The following is a 14,669-nucleotide window of genomic DNA, read 5'->3' on the forward strand; positions in this document are numbered from 1 at the left end:
TACAAAAAAATAATAAATAAATAATAATAATAATAATAATAATAATAATAATAATAATAATAAATCTTCTTTTAACTAAAGTATAGAAAATAGACAAGTTAATTTTTCTCACTTATCTTTTTTGGGATAAGGAATTAGGACTCAGAAATGAGAATCGTGAGAAATTATCTTATTTATTTGACACATTTAGGTTAAATGAACAATTACATAGAAAGGTTTAGTTGATGCTCATAAAAATTAAATCTCTCATTTTAGTCTTGGGTGTCAACCGGCCTAAATAGTAAATGAAATTTAATAAAAATAGCCACTTTTTTTTATGTTACATAATCTGTTTTTTTTTTTTTTTTTTTTTTTTTTTTTTTTTTTAGAAAGAAAAAAAAAAATGTAATACAACATTCCCTCTGAAGCTCATCTCATAATCTTCACTTTTTGATGTTACATAATCTATTTTTTCTTTTAAACCCAAATGGTAACTCAAGTAACAAATGAGCTTCTTTATGAAACAATTATAATAAGAATAACTTGATTTTGATTCCCACAAGTGACAATTCCCTTTTGACCAGCTGCCATGCCTCCTAGGCGAATGAGGATTAGTCGGAACCGTAAGACGGACGATGAAAACCCAAAACACCTTGTGGTTTACACCCAAAAAAAAATGTATATATATATATATATATATATATATATATATATATATATATATATTAAACCAATTCATGAGTAATTAATTATATTATATCCAAATGCGATAATTCATGACCATCCAATTCATTAAGAATTTTAGTGGGCTGTTTAGTTCGCGGAATAGGCTGGGAATGTCATAGCATTCTCAGTAATAGGCTTATTCATCTGTTTGGTAACCACTTGTATTCCCAAAAACATTGTTCCTGGGAATGACCTATTCCCTTTGCAAGGGGAAGAGAGATTCCTGGGGGTCCTTGGTATTAGACTATTCCTCAGTTCTCAGGAATAGCGTAAAGTTTCTATTTACTATTTTACCCCCCAATTAAATTTCACCGCTGCCGCCACCACCATCGCCACAGCCGCCACCATCACCCTATCACCACCACCGCTACCGCCACCATCACCACCATCACATATTTTTATAAGGGTATTTATATCTTTTAAAACATATTTCATTTCTATTCCTTAAATCAACCAAACACTGTAATATAATTCTTAAAGTCTATTCCTTCCGTGAATCAAACAATAGAATACAATTCATATTCTATTTCTTGCTTAGTCCATTCCTTACAAAATAACATTCATATTACCTCAAAATTCATTCCGTGAACCAAACTTGCTGTAAATGAAAACTTTTGTAGTGAGTTGTGGTTTGGTAAAATTGTATTTGTACGTCTTGCATTTGGTTGAGGTGCTACGGCCTACGGGCGAGGGTACAATACCAAAGAGCCCTCTGATGTAGACCGTAGAATTTTTCCAAGAAAAATATACTAAAATAGGCAAGGCAAATTCAACTCAACCTATTTTAGGCTCACATTTAAATGCATTCAATTATCAAGGTTAAAACATGCATCACATATAAATTACAGATTTCTCCAAATACTTAAAATACCAATCACTGATTAATTCAATAATTGAGCATTTGCCAAAAGGATGGTTTAACAAGTGAGCACAACATCCTCCATTTTTCGATCCTTAACCTGCAAGACAGAAAATATTTTTTTTAAAAAAAATGCCAAACATCTATCGTAATGAATTTTGAGAGCAATTTGGGACTCATAGATGATGGACCTTTAGCGGGGTGCATTCATGGATTCTCAAACCGTACAACGACGCAAGTAATATTGTCGGTGCTTCCTCTTCCAAAAGCTTCCTCTATAAGTTTCCGAGATGCTGCTTCTGCGTCTTTTATCTCATCCACAATTGCTACAGCTTCCTGTATGTATAGGGGGGAAAATAATTTCATCCAACCAACAAACATATGTTTTATGCATTACACATCTCACCAAAACAACACAACAATATATATAAGATTTTTGTTGAATAGTAGAAATCCTAGTCCTATTCCTAGGAGTGGGGGTTTAGCCCAATGTTCCTATAAATATAGGACCTCTATTATTAATAGAATAATAATATATTTCCTTTATTCTATTTCTTTGGTTTCTCACATATTTTGCATCCACCTAACTGGTGGATTGATGACTATTCGTCATCCGCCAAGTCTTTCAATCTTCAATTTCAACATCGTACCGAAGCCCCAAACCCCACATTATTTTTTTTTATAAAATATTTCATAAAAAATAGAAGAGGGAAGATCTAATGAGTCAGTGTCTTCCCTCATTCCATTAGGGGATAAAGTAGAATATATGATTAAAAAAACCTTGAGCCTCAGAAGAAAATGACTTCTATCAAACATTAGATTATTTAGTCAATTTGGTATCATTCACACTCAAAAGACAACCTTAAAGTGACATGTGAACACTATAAGTTTTGTTGCATTAGAACTTGCAGTAGGCCAATCAACAGAAGGCTCAAAAGGTGCTAACCTTATTTGACAAGACATTCCAAAGCCCGTCACTGGCAATGATTATAAAATCAACACCTTCAATTTCTTCTTCCTGAAAATAAGAATAGCTAATGTTAGCAGTTCTGTGAAAATGAGTACAACTGATAGCAGCAGTAACATGAAAACAAAATTAAATAAAACCAGTCTGATCAATGAAAGTGATAATTCATGTATTCAGAGAAAACATGAATTATGGTATGTGCTTTGAAAATTTCAACATCCAATTTCAGGAGGGGCAAAAAATGTTAATTCTGGACAAATAATTGATCCATGGCAAGACATACAACATTAGATTTGAGCTTCTAGAGCTGGACTTCTAAAATATTATGCCATGTTGCTTTACGCAGTTAAGATTATTTAGAGCTATAATTTATCCATGTGTATTCTACGAAGTCAAAGGTGGATGGTTTCAATCTTCTGTACTCTAGCACAGAGTAAATGCAGTTTTGCTGGCTATCAAACAAATATCACCTTAATCTCAGGCTCAGCTACAACATATGGTTTTAGAAGTTTATCTCCAAATGCACGAGAAACGGCAAGAACACCACCAACACGCCAGGTACCTGAAGAATTAAATTGTAACTTGGTGAAGCATACAATACTAAATTTCAACCAAGTATTTAGAGACAGATAAAAGATTCAGTAAATTGCAGAATAAAGAGTTATGACATAAGGTTAATACGGAGTAATATAATATTTGCTATTACAGAGACTGCACACAGCTACCATAAGAAAGCTCTTCAACTCAAACAGGTACCAAGCCCACACCATCAGAAGGGATCAAATGTAGAAAGAAAACTGTTCTCTCATAAAATAACAAAGATGCTGGTTCCTTTCATTGCAGAAGAAGAGAACTTTACTTATATAATGAACATATAAATATGTGGCTCAGGAATGACTATAATAGTATAATGTACTACTGAAGCATTCAAGAATCCAGACCATACTGATACCTGGTGCAATGATATACTGAAAATTTTACTAGAGAAAATGAATATAATATCCATTTTATGGTGGGATAGTTTAGATTATTTCCTAGAATCTTTACTAGAAATCTATACTATATTCCTACAGTGATTAAGGATAGTTTAGATTATTTCCTATTAGATTTAGAATTTAGTATCTTAATATTTTACTTTCCTATATTAGTTTGATACCTACTTTATTTATTATTCCTTTTCCTAGGTTTAGTTTCTTAGACTAGCTTGTTTACTAGTTAGATTAAGCATATCTTATGCCTATAAATATGTTTGTTGCCTTTGGCGTAATTATTAAACTTTTATTCAATTATTATTCTTCATAACTTGAAATTAGTTAGTTCCCTTTCTCTATTCTTTGTTTGTTTCTTGCAAGAATTAGCATCCAGTGCCTTTGTGAATTTTTTATACTTGAAAATGATCATGCATTCCACACTTTGCCTGCATAATTTTGCAACAAAGTAGGTTTTTCCTAGATTAATGGGTCCCTAATGCTAATGTAACAGTCTAATTGACAGAGCCAAGTACAATCAAATCACCAGATGGGAGAGAGTTGAGGGAATTGCCTATAACCAAGCCATCTTGTGAGAACCATATAAAGCAAAATATAGTCATTCAAGCTCAATGGCTGAAAGATGTTCCCAATGCTCAAAACGGATGACAACTTATAGGCTTATAGCAACAAACTTGTTTCGGCACACAATAGATCACAATGTTGTTCAAAATACATATAAATTTGTCAAGGGCAGAATGAACCACTCAAACAATTCATCCTCCTCAAAGTACAACTAAATAGTTCTTGGCCATCATGAGTTCCCAATTATGAGCTTATCACAGATGCTGAGAATTTAAAGGAAGAATACTACATGGCAAGAGATGTAAGAGTGACAACAAAAAGTTGTCCTACTATGCATAAGAAGACCAATTTATAGGAAGAACACTACATGGCAAGAGATGTAAGAGTGACAACAAAAAAGTTGTCCTACTATGCATAAGAAGACCAATCATACTGAATAAAGTCCAAGAACAACCATTTGTCCCACTGAGGTAAAACTAAAGGAACTTACAGTTCTCTTATCTCATATACAACCTAAGATAGATTTGTTCACCTAAAGAATAGTGAAAATTTTCCTTAACATAGAAGAAAATATGTTGAAGTTGTTAATGAGGATTTAGTTTCATGATCAAGTTGAAAAGACAGCAAGTGAGAAGGTGATATTCATTGATTATATTCAAGCAGATTTAAAGGAAGAAGTTGTTGATGCTCATGAACATGAATTACATGATTTTGAAAAAAGCAAGACAGAGGTTCATGCAATTGGTTCTAAAGATGCTTCAAAAGATGTTGAAAATTTTGATTTTCTGAAAATTGGAGATGCTCAGGAAGTTAAATAGTTAATAATGCAAGCCAAATTTAGATATAGCAAGCAAGTAAGGTGTAAAACAATATAAGGAATCAATACTATTTTCCTACAATGATTAGGGATAGCTTAGTTTCTTTCCTTTTCCTTTTGCTTTTCTAGATTAGTTTGATTCTTAGTTTATCAGTGATTCATTTTTCTAGTATTAATTTCTTAAAATAGTTAGATTAAGCATATCTTGTGCCTATAAATAACACTTGTAGCCTTGGGCCTAAACATTCAACTTTTGATAAATTATTTATTATTCTTCCTAGTTTGAGGCTAGTTGCTTCTCTTTATCTATTCTTTGCATATTTCTGGAAAGAACTAGGTTCTGCCGTTCTAGTGCCTTAGCTAATTTCTTTGCCTTAGGAGGATCACACTTTCCATGTTTCCACCTATGTTTGATACAAAGCACCAATTTATTTTTATTCCATGATTCTTGATTGCAACTGTATTTTTAAACAAGGAGAGCCAACAAACTTCACCACCTCTAAAATTTATGAATAATAAGCAACTAAAGTTGAAAGTAGAAGATTTTAAGATGTTGCACAATAGTAAAAGTGTCACTTAGATGGGAAATAAATGGAGTTTACTCATAAATTTTGAAACTTGACTTCAAAATATACCAAACCTTTCAATAAAAGTTGCCTGGGTTAAGATATGATGTCACTAAGAACTTAAACATGAGTTCAAAACTTTCCTACATTTGAAACAAAATTCATCCAAACAAACATTTCAAGTTGCCAGCAGTCAAGGAGATCAGAGAAAACAGAAGAATTAAACTGATAGTGACGAAAGAAGTACAAATAACACATTAAGAATCTATATACTGAATTCCAATTAGAAACAATTAAGCATGTAAGAAACATTGGGAAAAAAATTGCAGAAAGCCTGTATGAACATAAAACAACAATTTACCTGCCCAAATTATAAAACCTCCTGCTTGTTCTATCCTTTCACGCTCATCGGATCTGTCAGGCTTGTGATCAATGGACAAGGGAATAGCTGCATAAATTGAAACAGTAGCATCTTATTACAATTTAATTACAAAGGCCTATATTCATATTTAAAAAACATTTTAAAAGGTCGAATTACACTTTTGGTCTCTTAATGGTTGGTGAATTCACGATTTAGTCCCCTGGTTAAGCCGTTAAGGGAGCATAATTGTTAAGGGAGGGGCAGTATCCAATTGTCCACCACCAATATTGAAAGATGGAAACTATTTGAAGACAAGTCAGTTATCAGGGGACTGATTTTCAACTTACTAACCATTAAGGAACCAACAATGCAACTCACCCAAAAATTAAAAGAATAAATAAAAAATAAAAATAAGACTCTTTAGGAAGATCAGAAAAGGATAATCCTAAATCAAGAATAAAGTACAATGGTCGATATCCATCATTAGACACATTCTATCATAAAGCTGAGTATTTTTCCAAACATTTCTCCTCATTTAGTCATTTGTTTTTCTAACCTGATAAGTAATATGATTCACTACAAGTCAACAGAGATGAGAGGTGTGCACAAATTCAAATGTTCAGCATCTTTAAAAATATACGTTATTTGCTTCAACCAAGCTAGCAATAGACTAAAAGCATAGCCAAAAATTCAACTGTCTCCAACTTCAGGCATGTCCATTTTGGTACTCAAATTTCCACACTTCAGTTTGATCAGTGCTAGCATTGCCAGCTATGATTAACATACTTTTCATCATTAACATACTTTTCATCTTAAAATTTTAAGCATTTTATGTTCTAATGAAGGAAAGAAATGAGAGTCACATGGCTATATATTTTGGAGTGGAAAGACAATTTTCTGTTTAGAAGACAATATAACAATAGAATGGAATATGGGTGTGAGATGAAAACATTACTATAGTAGGAATAGTAGGAATATTGAAATAGGAAGGCAAGTGCTCAAATTTCAAACAACTACAAACCTGAACCATTTCTACAAGCAACAACTCTGGAGTCCCCAACATTTGCAACAAGCAATCGATCCCCCAGAAGAACAGCAGTTGATGCAGTTGAACCAGCATCTTTTTGCTGGCCTTTTTCTTCATTAAGGTAATCATCATCAGTCTGTTTAAATGACTCAACTGCAATCCATAGTTTTTGAAATTAAATTATAGCAAAAAAGTAGGTTATTGCACAAAATTAGTACCCCAAAGACAGTTCTATAAATTAGAATGTTTACCTATAGCTGACTTTGTATCATTAATAAAATCTGGATGGCTACTTAAGTTTTTAAAGAGGTTGTTCTTAAGGTATTCTGCAGTTCTGGAACCACCATGACCTGATTGCAGGTGCAGTATGTAGAGAAAAACGTATATCAGAGTTCAATAATGAAGCATCATCATGAGTAACCTCTGCTTGTTAAGAACAAACATCTTAATAGGAAATGCAACAAAAGGTACAAGTACCATCAAAAACACCAAAAAAGGCAACCATTTGACCACCAACTTCAGATATTGTTGTCTCATAGAAATCCTCCATTGAAGCTCGTTTCCCCTTAAAACTAGCATACCCATAGCTGAATCTTGCATTCCGGTTTCCAGTAAGAAAGCTGTAACAGAAGTAATCAATTAGTTGTTTTTGCAAATGTTATACATTAATACCTTTTGTTAGGCTAGGGTTATTTGACTAGTCTCAACATCAGCTGAAGATTTATATTGTGCGCTATCCTGTTCCGGAGTATCCTAAGGACAGATTTAATGTAAAATGGTTGCCTACTTGATTTCCATGCCAATACTTCAAGGAAATTTAATAAATAATCCTATTTTAGGATCTATTTACCAAAAGAGGGCAACCAATTCATCATCTAGTATCCTAAAATAAGACTTAATGTCACATCTGCAAGTACAGAAATGGTATGGAATTCAATAATAGGGATGTGATATCACTATTGCCATTAACAACTTCTTGCTTGGTTTCTTCAGCAATTGGTGTTACAGCTTATCTCCTTTATGATGGTTATCTTTATCTAGGTTTTCTTCTCAGGCTTACATGAATTTGTTAGGAAGAAACACACAAGGCAAACAAAGAAAAAAGTGTAAATAAGGAGAAGAAAAGGGAGTAAGGGACACTTATAATTAAAAAGAAAAGGTCACAGGCACATAAAACTGTGTAGTCACTTCATCTTTCTTCCATTTTCATCCACATTAATTGCTTCTTTAGCCAAATTAATAGCCACATAAAAAGAAGTGTACTAGTATCATGAGTGGTGAAAACAGGTTATAGTTGCGAGAAAGTAATCACATTGTTGAATTGGCCATTGGCCTTGATGATTTGCCGAAATGAACTCAGATTTGACAAATGCATGTTTTATTTTTATTCATCTAATGCAACATTGAAGTGCATTTAACAATTGCAACTTTTTGTTGCTAACAACCACCATCCCTGGCAGTCTAAAATCTTACTTTAAAAAGTGTCATAGAATCATATATTAGAAACATTTTCAAAATCACACGTTTTGGTAAATGATGTCAAAAGTTAGCGTATTTACAAATTTCTACCTGATACTTCGACATACAATTCTGAAAACAGATTTTGAGTAGCATTCATCAGCTAAGTTTGCTAAGCCACGAACTAGCTATGATCCTTAAGTTCGTCTACTACATAACCATTTATAATAACTTACTAGAGTTGTGTAAGTTCCTTACAAATTTTGATGTGTGTAAAGACTTAGATAAGTGCAAGAGCAAAGTGAAATCTCTCCCTCTCTTCCTATTCTTTTCTTTCTTCTCCACCCATCACATATATAATTCCTAATAAAATCATTTTCAACTGCTTACTGCTGTTTCCTCTATCTCTCTCTCTCTCTCTCTCCCTCTTCAATACAAGTCTACAACACTTTCTTCCTTGGTTCCCCATTCTATTTTTTTTTTTTTTTGGTTCAAGTTTGGCATTTTCCACATTTCCCCTTCGCTGTTTTCTGTGCTTTGCAATTAAAAAACAATGATTATAAGAATTAATGTTTCACCAGTTTGCTTTACCGTTCAGAGTTCATTCTCTAAAGACGCCAATCAAACGGGCTAAGAAAACAAAGCACGCAATTACGGTAGAAAATTACTTGCAAGTACCGCGATAATTAGGAAAAAATAATTAATCGCAGAAAGAAATGTACCTAATACCACCACCGCTGAAAAGAGCATTGGAATCCCTAGAAGGAACCATGACTGTTGAGGCAGGTCGCTGTGCTGGCTCTGCAGATGCAGCTGCAGATAACGGCGATGGCTCCGCCGAGGCAAGTGAAGGCCGCGGCGGTTCCGCCGCGGCGGATGCCGGGTTGCCTACGGCGGTGGAAGGAATGGAAGAGGAATTGGCGTCTTGTAGCGGTTGTGGTTCCGCTGAGGCTTGTGGTTGCTTCCCGACAGCGTCGTCTATGTCAACGTTGAGCATTGCGGAACAGTCGCCGCATTTGCGTATAGCCGTATATTTTCTTCTTTATTTTCTTTTTATTTTTTGTTTTTTTGCCCTTTTTGGGATATGAGGCGACGACGCGTACGCCAGCCCGCTCGGTTTCGGACCAGTCCTGTTGAATTGTCGAGCTTATTGGTTCGAATTAATATGTTATTTTATTTTTGGTTCGATGGGTTCTAACTCTAAATTTTGAATTGTAGGGCTAATTGAGCGGGCTGAACCATCTCAATTAAAATTAAAAATTGAAAGTGAATATTCATATTTAGAGCTATAAAAACACACCCGATTTGTCGAGTTGAGCCTCTTTAGTCTTTGTTTAGGCAGGTTGAATTGTATATTTTTCCGATTCGATCCAAATAGGTCGTCTCGTTTAGCCCATAAGGGGTACCCGTGTTATACAAGTTGGTCTCATGGCCTATGTAACTCGCGGTCTCGTGGGCCAATCCGTATAACCTGCAACCCTTAGTCATACCTTCATCATAAGTTTATTTAAATATTTTTTAGTTTAAATGTGTTTGTAATTTTGTACGGAGTAATATTTTGTTCAGTACTTTTACATGAGAATCTACAACACATATCTCGCAATAGGATTGTCAAATATCAACATGCGATTGCAAGATGCCCTCTATGCTATCATCAATTGTACAGAAGATGAAGACATGACAATGCTACCCAAAATAAATATCATTTTTAGTTTGAATTTCTCTAAGTATTTAGACTAATGTTATTACAAAGTTACAAACATTTATTTTAGTGACATTTATAATCAATCTCTCATATATTATATTGCATTCAAATACTTTGAATTATAGATTTAAATAAACAAATTCAACATTCAATTGCCTATACAATAATATCTCCTATATAATCTTTGGGGAAAATGATTTTTTTCCCCTTATTTGTTTACTTATAGCACATTTTTTTCCTGTATTATTTATGTAACCACTTTATCCCCTTAATTGTTTCTAAAGTGGTTATTTCTTTCCTGTTAAATAAATGTTTGATCGATTAAAAACGAGGGTAAAATGATATTTCACTTTTTTTCTTTTTTAAATAAAGATGGAGGGGTTCACTAGTATTGTTGGAGAAGATAAGTTAATGGTATTCTTTTAGCACGTATACATGGTGAAACTATGTTTTCTCATGTCTCATGTGATGCAGCTGCGGTGTTGAGAGACAACCATATGAGAAGGGCTATGAGTGGGGGATATGTGGACCAGACAAATATTCTTTCCTCGATGCACATAACCATGGTGGGTTTCTGTTGAGTTTGATGGTGTTCCATTTTGGCAGTGTTGGGTAAGTTGGTTGTAAATCTAGTCAGGATCTACTTTTACTTTTGGTCATTCACCCATCTTAGAGCAACATTATCACTTGGAGATATTAGGGGGAGAATGTAAGATCAGATTAGGAAAGAGAAGATGGGAGGAGAGAGAAAAAAGAAAAAAAATTAAATTTTAAAATTTAAAAAATAATAATACTTTAATTACTATCAGGCGCCCAGCGGGCGCTATGGTGACAGCCACGCATGACTGTCACGGATGGGCAAAATTACATATGCGTCTCAAATTTCTGAACTCTCCCCACATTTGCAGAAGCACCCCATTTTTCTCTTTCTTGCTTCTCTCTTTTCGACATGGCTTCATTTTCTGACATTATTCCCACATTATACACTGATGGCGATGCTCTTAGTACCAAACCAGTGTACAATTTATAGCATTGTTGATGAAGGTGATGCCCTTTTTAAACAACAAGTACATGATGTCTGTTGCTTCTCTCAGCTCCTTTATCTTTATGTTTCTTATGTGTGCTATGAAATAATTAGGGGTGAGCAAAATATCGGTTAACCGCCCGATAACCGATCAAAAAACTCGATTATTGCTCTTAAAAAAATTTTAATTTTTTTTATTTTTCGGTTATTTTGCGTTATAGGTTTTCGGTTATTGGTAGGTGATCGATTTTCTTCCCTACTCTTTAATCATCTGTGAACTACCAAAGTATAATCGAAAAGAGGGTACAACACGAAGTCAGCCTAAAGCAGTGTAAAAATCTGAAAGAAATTTAGGCACGGAAATCCACAAGCTCTTGAGAAAAAAAAAAAAAAAAAAAAAAAAGCTAAAGCGGTTTTTCGGTTACCGACTGAAACTGACAATCGATTTTCCGTCTGTTATAGTATTACTTTCGGTCAGTTATGACGGTCAAAAATCACGGTCAATTTTTCGGTTATATAACCGATCCCGTTTGTTCACCCCTAGAAAGGACTCATTTCTTCACTTTATGAGTTGGAGAAGCTAAGGAAATGAAGTGAAATATCGGTGAACCCCTCCATCTCCATTTAAAAAAAATGAAATATCATTTTTACCTTCATTTTTACCCGTCCAAGTATTTATTTAACTGAGAGCAAAAGAAATAACCACTTTAAAAACAATTTAGTGGGATAAAGTGATTACATAAATAAAATAGAAGAAAATGTGCTATAAGTAAACAACTTAGGAAAAAAGTGTCATTTTCTCTAATATTTACATTGATATACTTTGAAGCACTTGTTTTAAAATAGACACTAAACATTCTCCCATTCACGTAGCATTAAAAACTAGTTTTATATAGGATTGGATCGTCTCCGGAGACCGAAACACACACTTCTACCACTTAGCCACTACTGTTAAGAGTAGTTCCTCCAAAATCTCAAGGCTCAAAGATGCTACAAGGTGTTGGATTGAAGCCGATTTTGCAGTCCGAGATCATGTCCGGAACTACTTCATGAACCTTTTCACGGTAGACTTGACTAGCGATACAGTTCTTCCACGTGGCCGATTTCCCACAGTGCATGATCTGGATTGGCAGTCCATTAACATGCCGATCTCTCACGAAGAAATTAAGAATGCGCTCTTTGAAATGGCTCTAGCAAAAGCACCCGGTCTAGATGGTTTTAATGCTGGGTTCTATCAACGCGCATGGAATATTGTAGGAGCTGCAATCATCGAGTTTGCTAAAAAAAATTATGAGAATGGCGTCCTTCCCGAAGGATGCAACAATACGGTGATAACTCTGATTCCTAAGGTAGCCAGCCCAGAGACAGTCAAGCAGCTTCGCCCCATTGGCCTTTGCAACGTTTAATACAAAATTATTACTAAGGCTATGACGTCCAGACTCAGGAACATCTCCCAATTACTTGTAGGTCCCTATCAAGCTAGCTTTGTGCCGGGTAGACAAATCTCGGATAACATCTTGATCTTCCAAGAAGTATTGAGCTCCTTTAGAATGAAAAGAGGCTCTTGCGGATGGATGATCTGGAAAATCGACTTTGAGAAGGCGTATGATCGCCTATCTTGGGCCTTTATCCAAGACACTCTAGAAGACATTGGATTTAACCAAGGTTGGAGGACGAACATCTTATCCTGCATCCGATCCCCACGCTTCTCAATCGCCTGGAATGGAGAACGCTCAGATTGGTTTAGGCCAAGTCGCGGCATCCGTCAGGGAGATCCGATTTCCCCACTTTTGTTTGTACTTTGCATGGAAAGATTAAGCCATTTAATTCAAAATGTTGTGTCTGCAGGTCGCTGGAAAGGGATAAAGCTATCACGACATGGCCCTCTCATCACACACCTCCTGTTTGCTGACGATGTAGTCCTATTTGGCGAAGCTTCGATCCAGCAAGCCGAATCCATGCTGCAATGTGTAGACAAGTTCTGCCAGGCCTCAGGTGAACGCATCAACATCCTCAAATCATCGATGCATTTCTCTGGGAACACACCTCTGGATATCCAACAGGCAGTGATGGATAGAACGGGCATCCCACGTGTCCAGAATTTTGGGAAGTACTTGGGCGTTCCCTCACTCCACGGAAGACTCAAGAACGACACCTTCGCTGGAATAATTGAGAAAGTTCGAAGCAGACTCAATGGTTGGAAATCAAAGTCCCTCTCTCTGGCTAGCAGAATTGTGCTTGCCCAATCTGTCCTATCTGCAATCCCCTACTATACCATGCAAACCACCCTTATCCCCAAGGGGGTGATCACAACGGTTGACCGCACTATATGCAGTTTCATTTGGGGGGCTGGTGAGGGTGAAATAAAATGTCACCTTATAAACTGGAACACTGTAACACAGTGCAAGGCCAGTGGTGGATTAGGAATCCGTAGATCAGAGGAGATGAATGTCGCCTTCCTCGCAAAACTTGGATGGAGACTCATGACAAATGACAATTCCTTATGGGCTAATGTGTTTAGCAATAAATATTCTGCCAACCTTTCGCCGACAACATGGCGCCCCAAGAAATATATATGTCTAACGTCTGGAAAGAGATTCTCAAGAGTGTTCCCATCCTATTATCTAGGTCCAAAAGACTTGTCCGCAATAGTAGAAACACCCTTTTTTGGCTGGACATTTGGATCGGGAATCGCCCCCTCCATATTAAAAAACCTCGTGACTTTTACCTTGTAAATAATATACTTTTTTATAATTTATGGGTTTATGTTGAACCAACCCCATAACACCAACAATCCACATTTCATTTTTTTTTTTTTTTAACATAGAATAATGAAATACTCCAAAATACCACATGTCAAGTGGATCAATTTTCAGGTGAGGATCCATTTAGAAAGTAAGAAAATGACTTCTATAAAATGTTTTCGGTATTTGACTGCACAACAGAAAACTGTCTTTGTGTATTTAATTTATTTTTCAGAAAATGAGCTTTTGTATTATTATTTTGAAACCAATTATTTTATATATATATATATATATATATATATATATATATATATATATATATATATATATATATATATATATATATATATATATATATATATATATATTCCGGCCACCCCATATATCAACCAGCTAGCCACCGCCAGCTAGGCAGAATGAGCCATCCTTCCTTCGCGCCGCCGCCGTGCTCTCTCTGTAGCTACCGCTTCACAACCGCCTAACCGGATTGCGATTTCCCTATCGTGCCTGTAACACCGAAAACCTCTTAACCCCGAATCGGCAGCAGATCACCACCACTATCTCGGCTCCTCGCAAATCCAAACCTGTTCCCCAACATTTTCTTGGGAAAATAAGAGCTTCCTGGAAAAGGAGACTGAGCTAGGGTTTCTAAAATGGAGAAATCTTGGAGAAGAAGAGATGGGAAACTTTGGAGAAGAAGAGATGGGAAACTTAAGATATTGGCAGTGGGTTGGCAGGAAAAAGGGAAGTCATTTTCTGTAAAAAGCCACAATTTTCCATTGACCAAATTCTATTTTCCATAGACTTTAGTATTTCCTTCCTTGCCAAACACTGAAAATCTGAAAAATGATTTCTAAAAATCATTTTCCGGGTTTCCAAACAC

The 14,669-nt window shown here is 35.4% G+C and overlaps 1 protein-coding gene across 1 annotated transcript; it reads right to left on the reverse strand.

Moving 5' to 3' along the window:
* Window positions 1–1,457: 1,457 nt before the first annotated feature.
* Window positions 1,458–9,383, reverse strand: LOC109184778 (probable protein phosphatase 2C 11). Its single transcript, XM_019334818.1, has 9 exons — window positions 9,036–9,383; window positions 7,333–7,475; window positions 7,107–7,205; window positions 6,850–7,008; window positions 5,829–5,915; window positions 3,002–3,093; window positions 2,511–2,582; window positions 1,756–1,900; window positions 1,458–1,664 (listed from the first exon to the last, which is right to left on the reverse strand). The coding sequence occupies exons 1-8, from the start codon at window positions 9,308–9,310 to the stop codon at window positions 1,772–1,774; spliced, it is 1,056 nt and encodes a 351-aa protein (XP_019190363.1). The 5' UTR covers window positions 9,311–9,383; the 3' UTR covers window positions 1,458–1,664; window positions 1,756–1,771.
* Between the last annotated feature and the right edge of the window lie 5,286 nt (window positions 9,384–14,669).

Source organism: Ipomoea nil, unplaced genomic scaffold (assembly GCF_001879475.1).
Source record: "Ipomoea nil cultivar Tokyo-kokei standard unplaced genomic scaffold, Asagao_1.1 scaffold1286, whole genome shotgun sequence".
In the NCBI taxonomy this organism is placed as follows: domain Eukaryota; kingdom Viridiplantae; phylum Streptophyta; class Magnoliopsida; order Solanales; family Convolvulaceae; genus Ipomoea; species Ipomoea nil.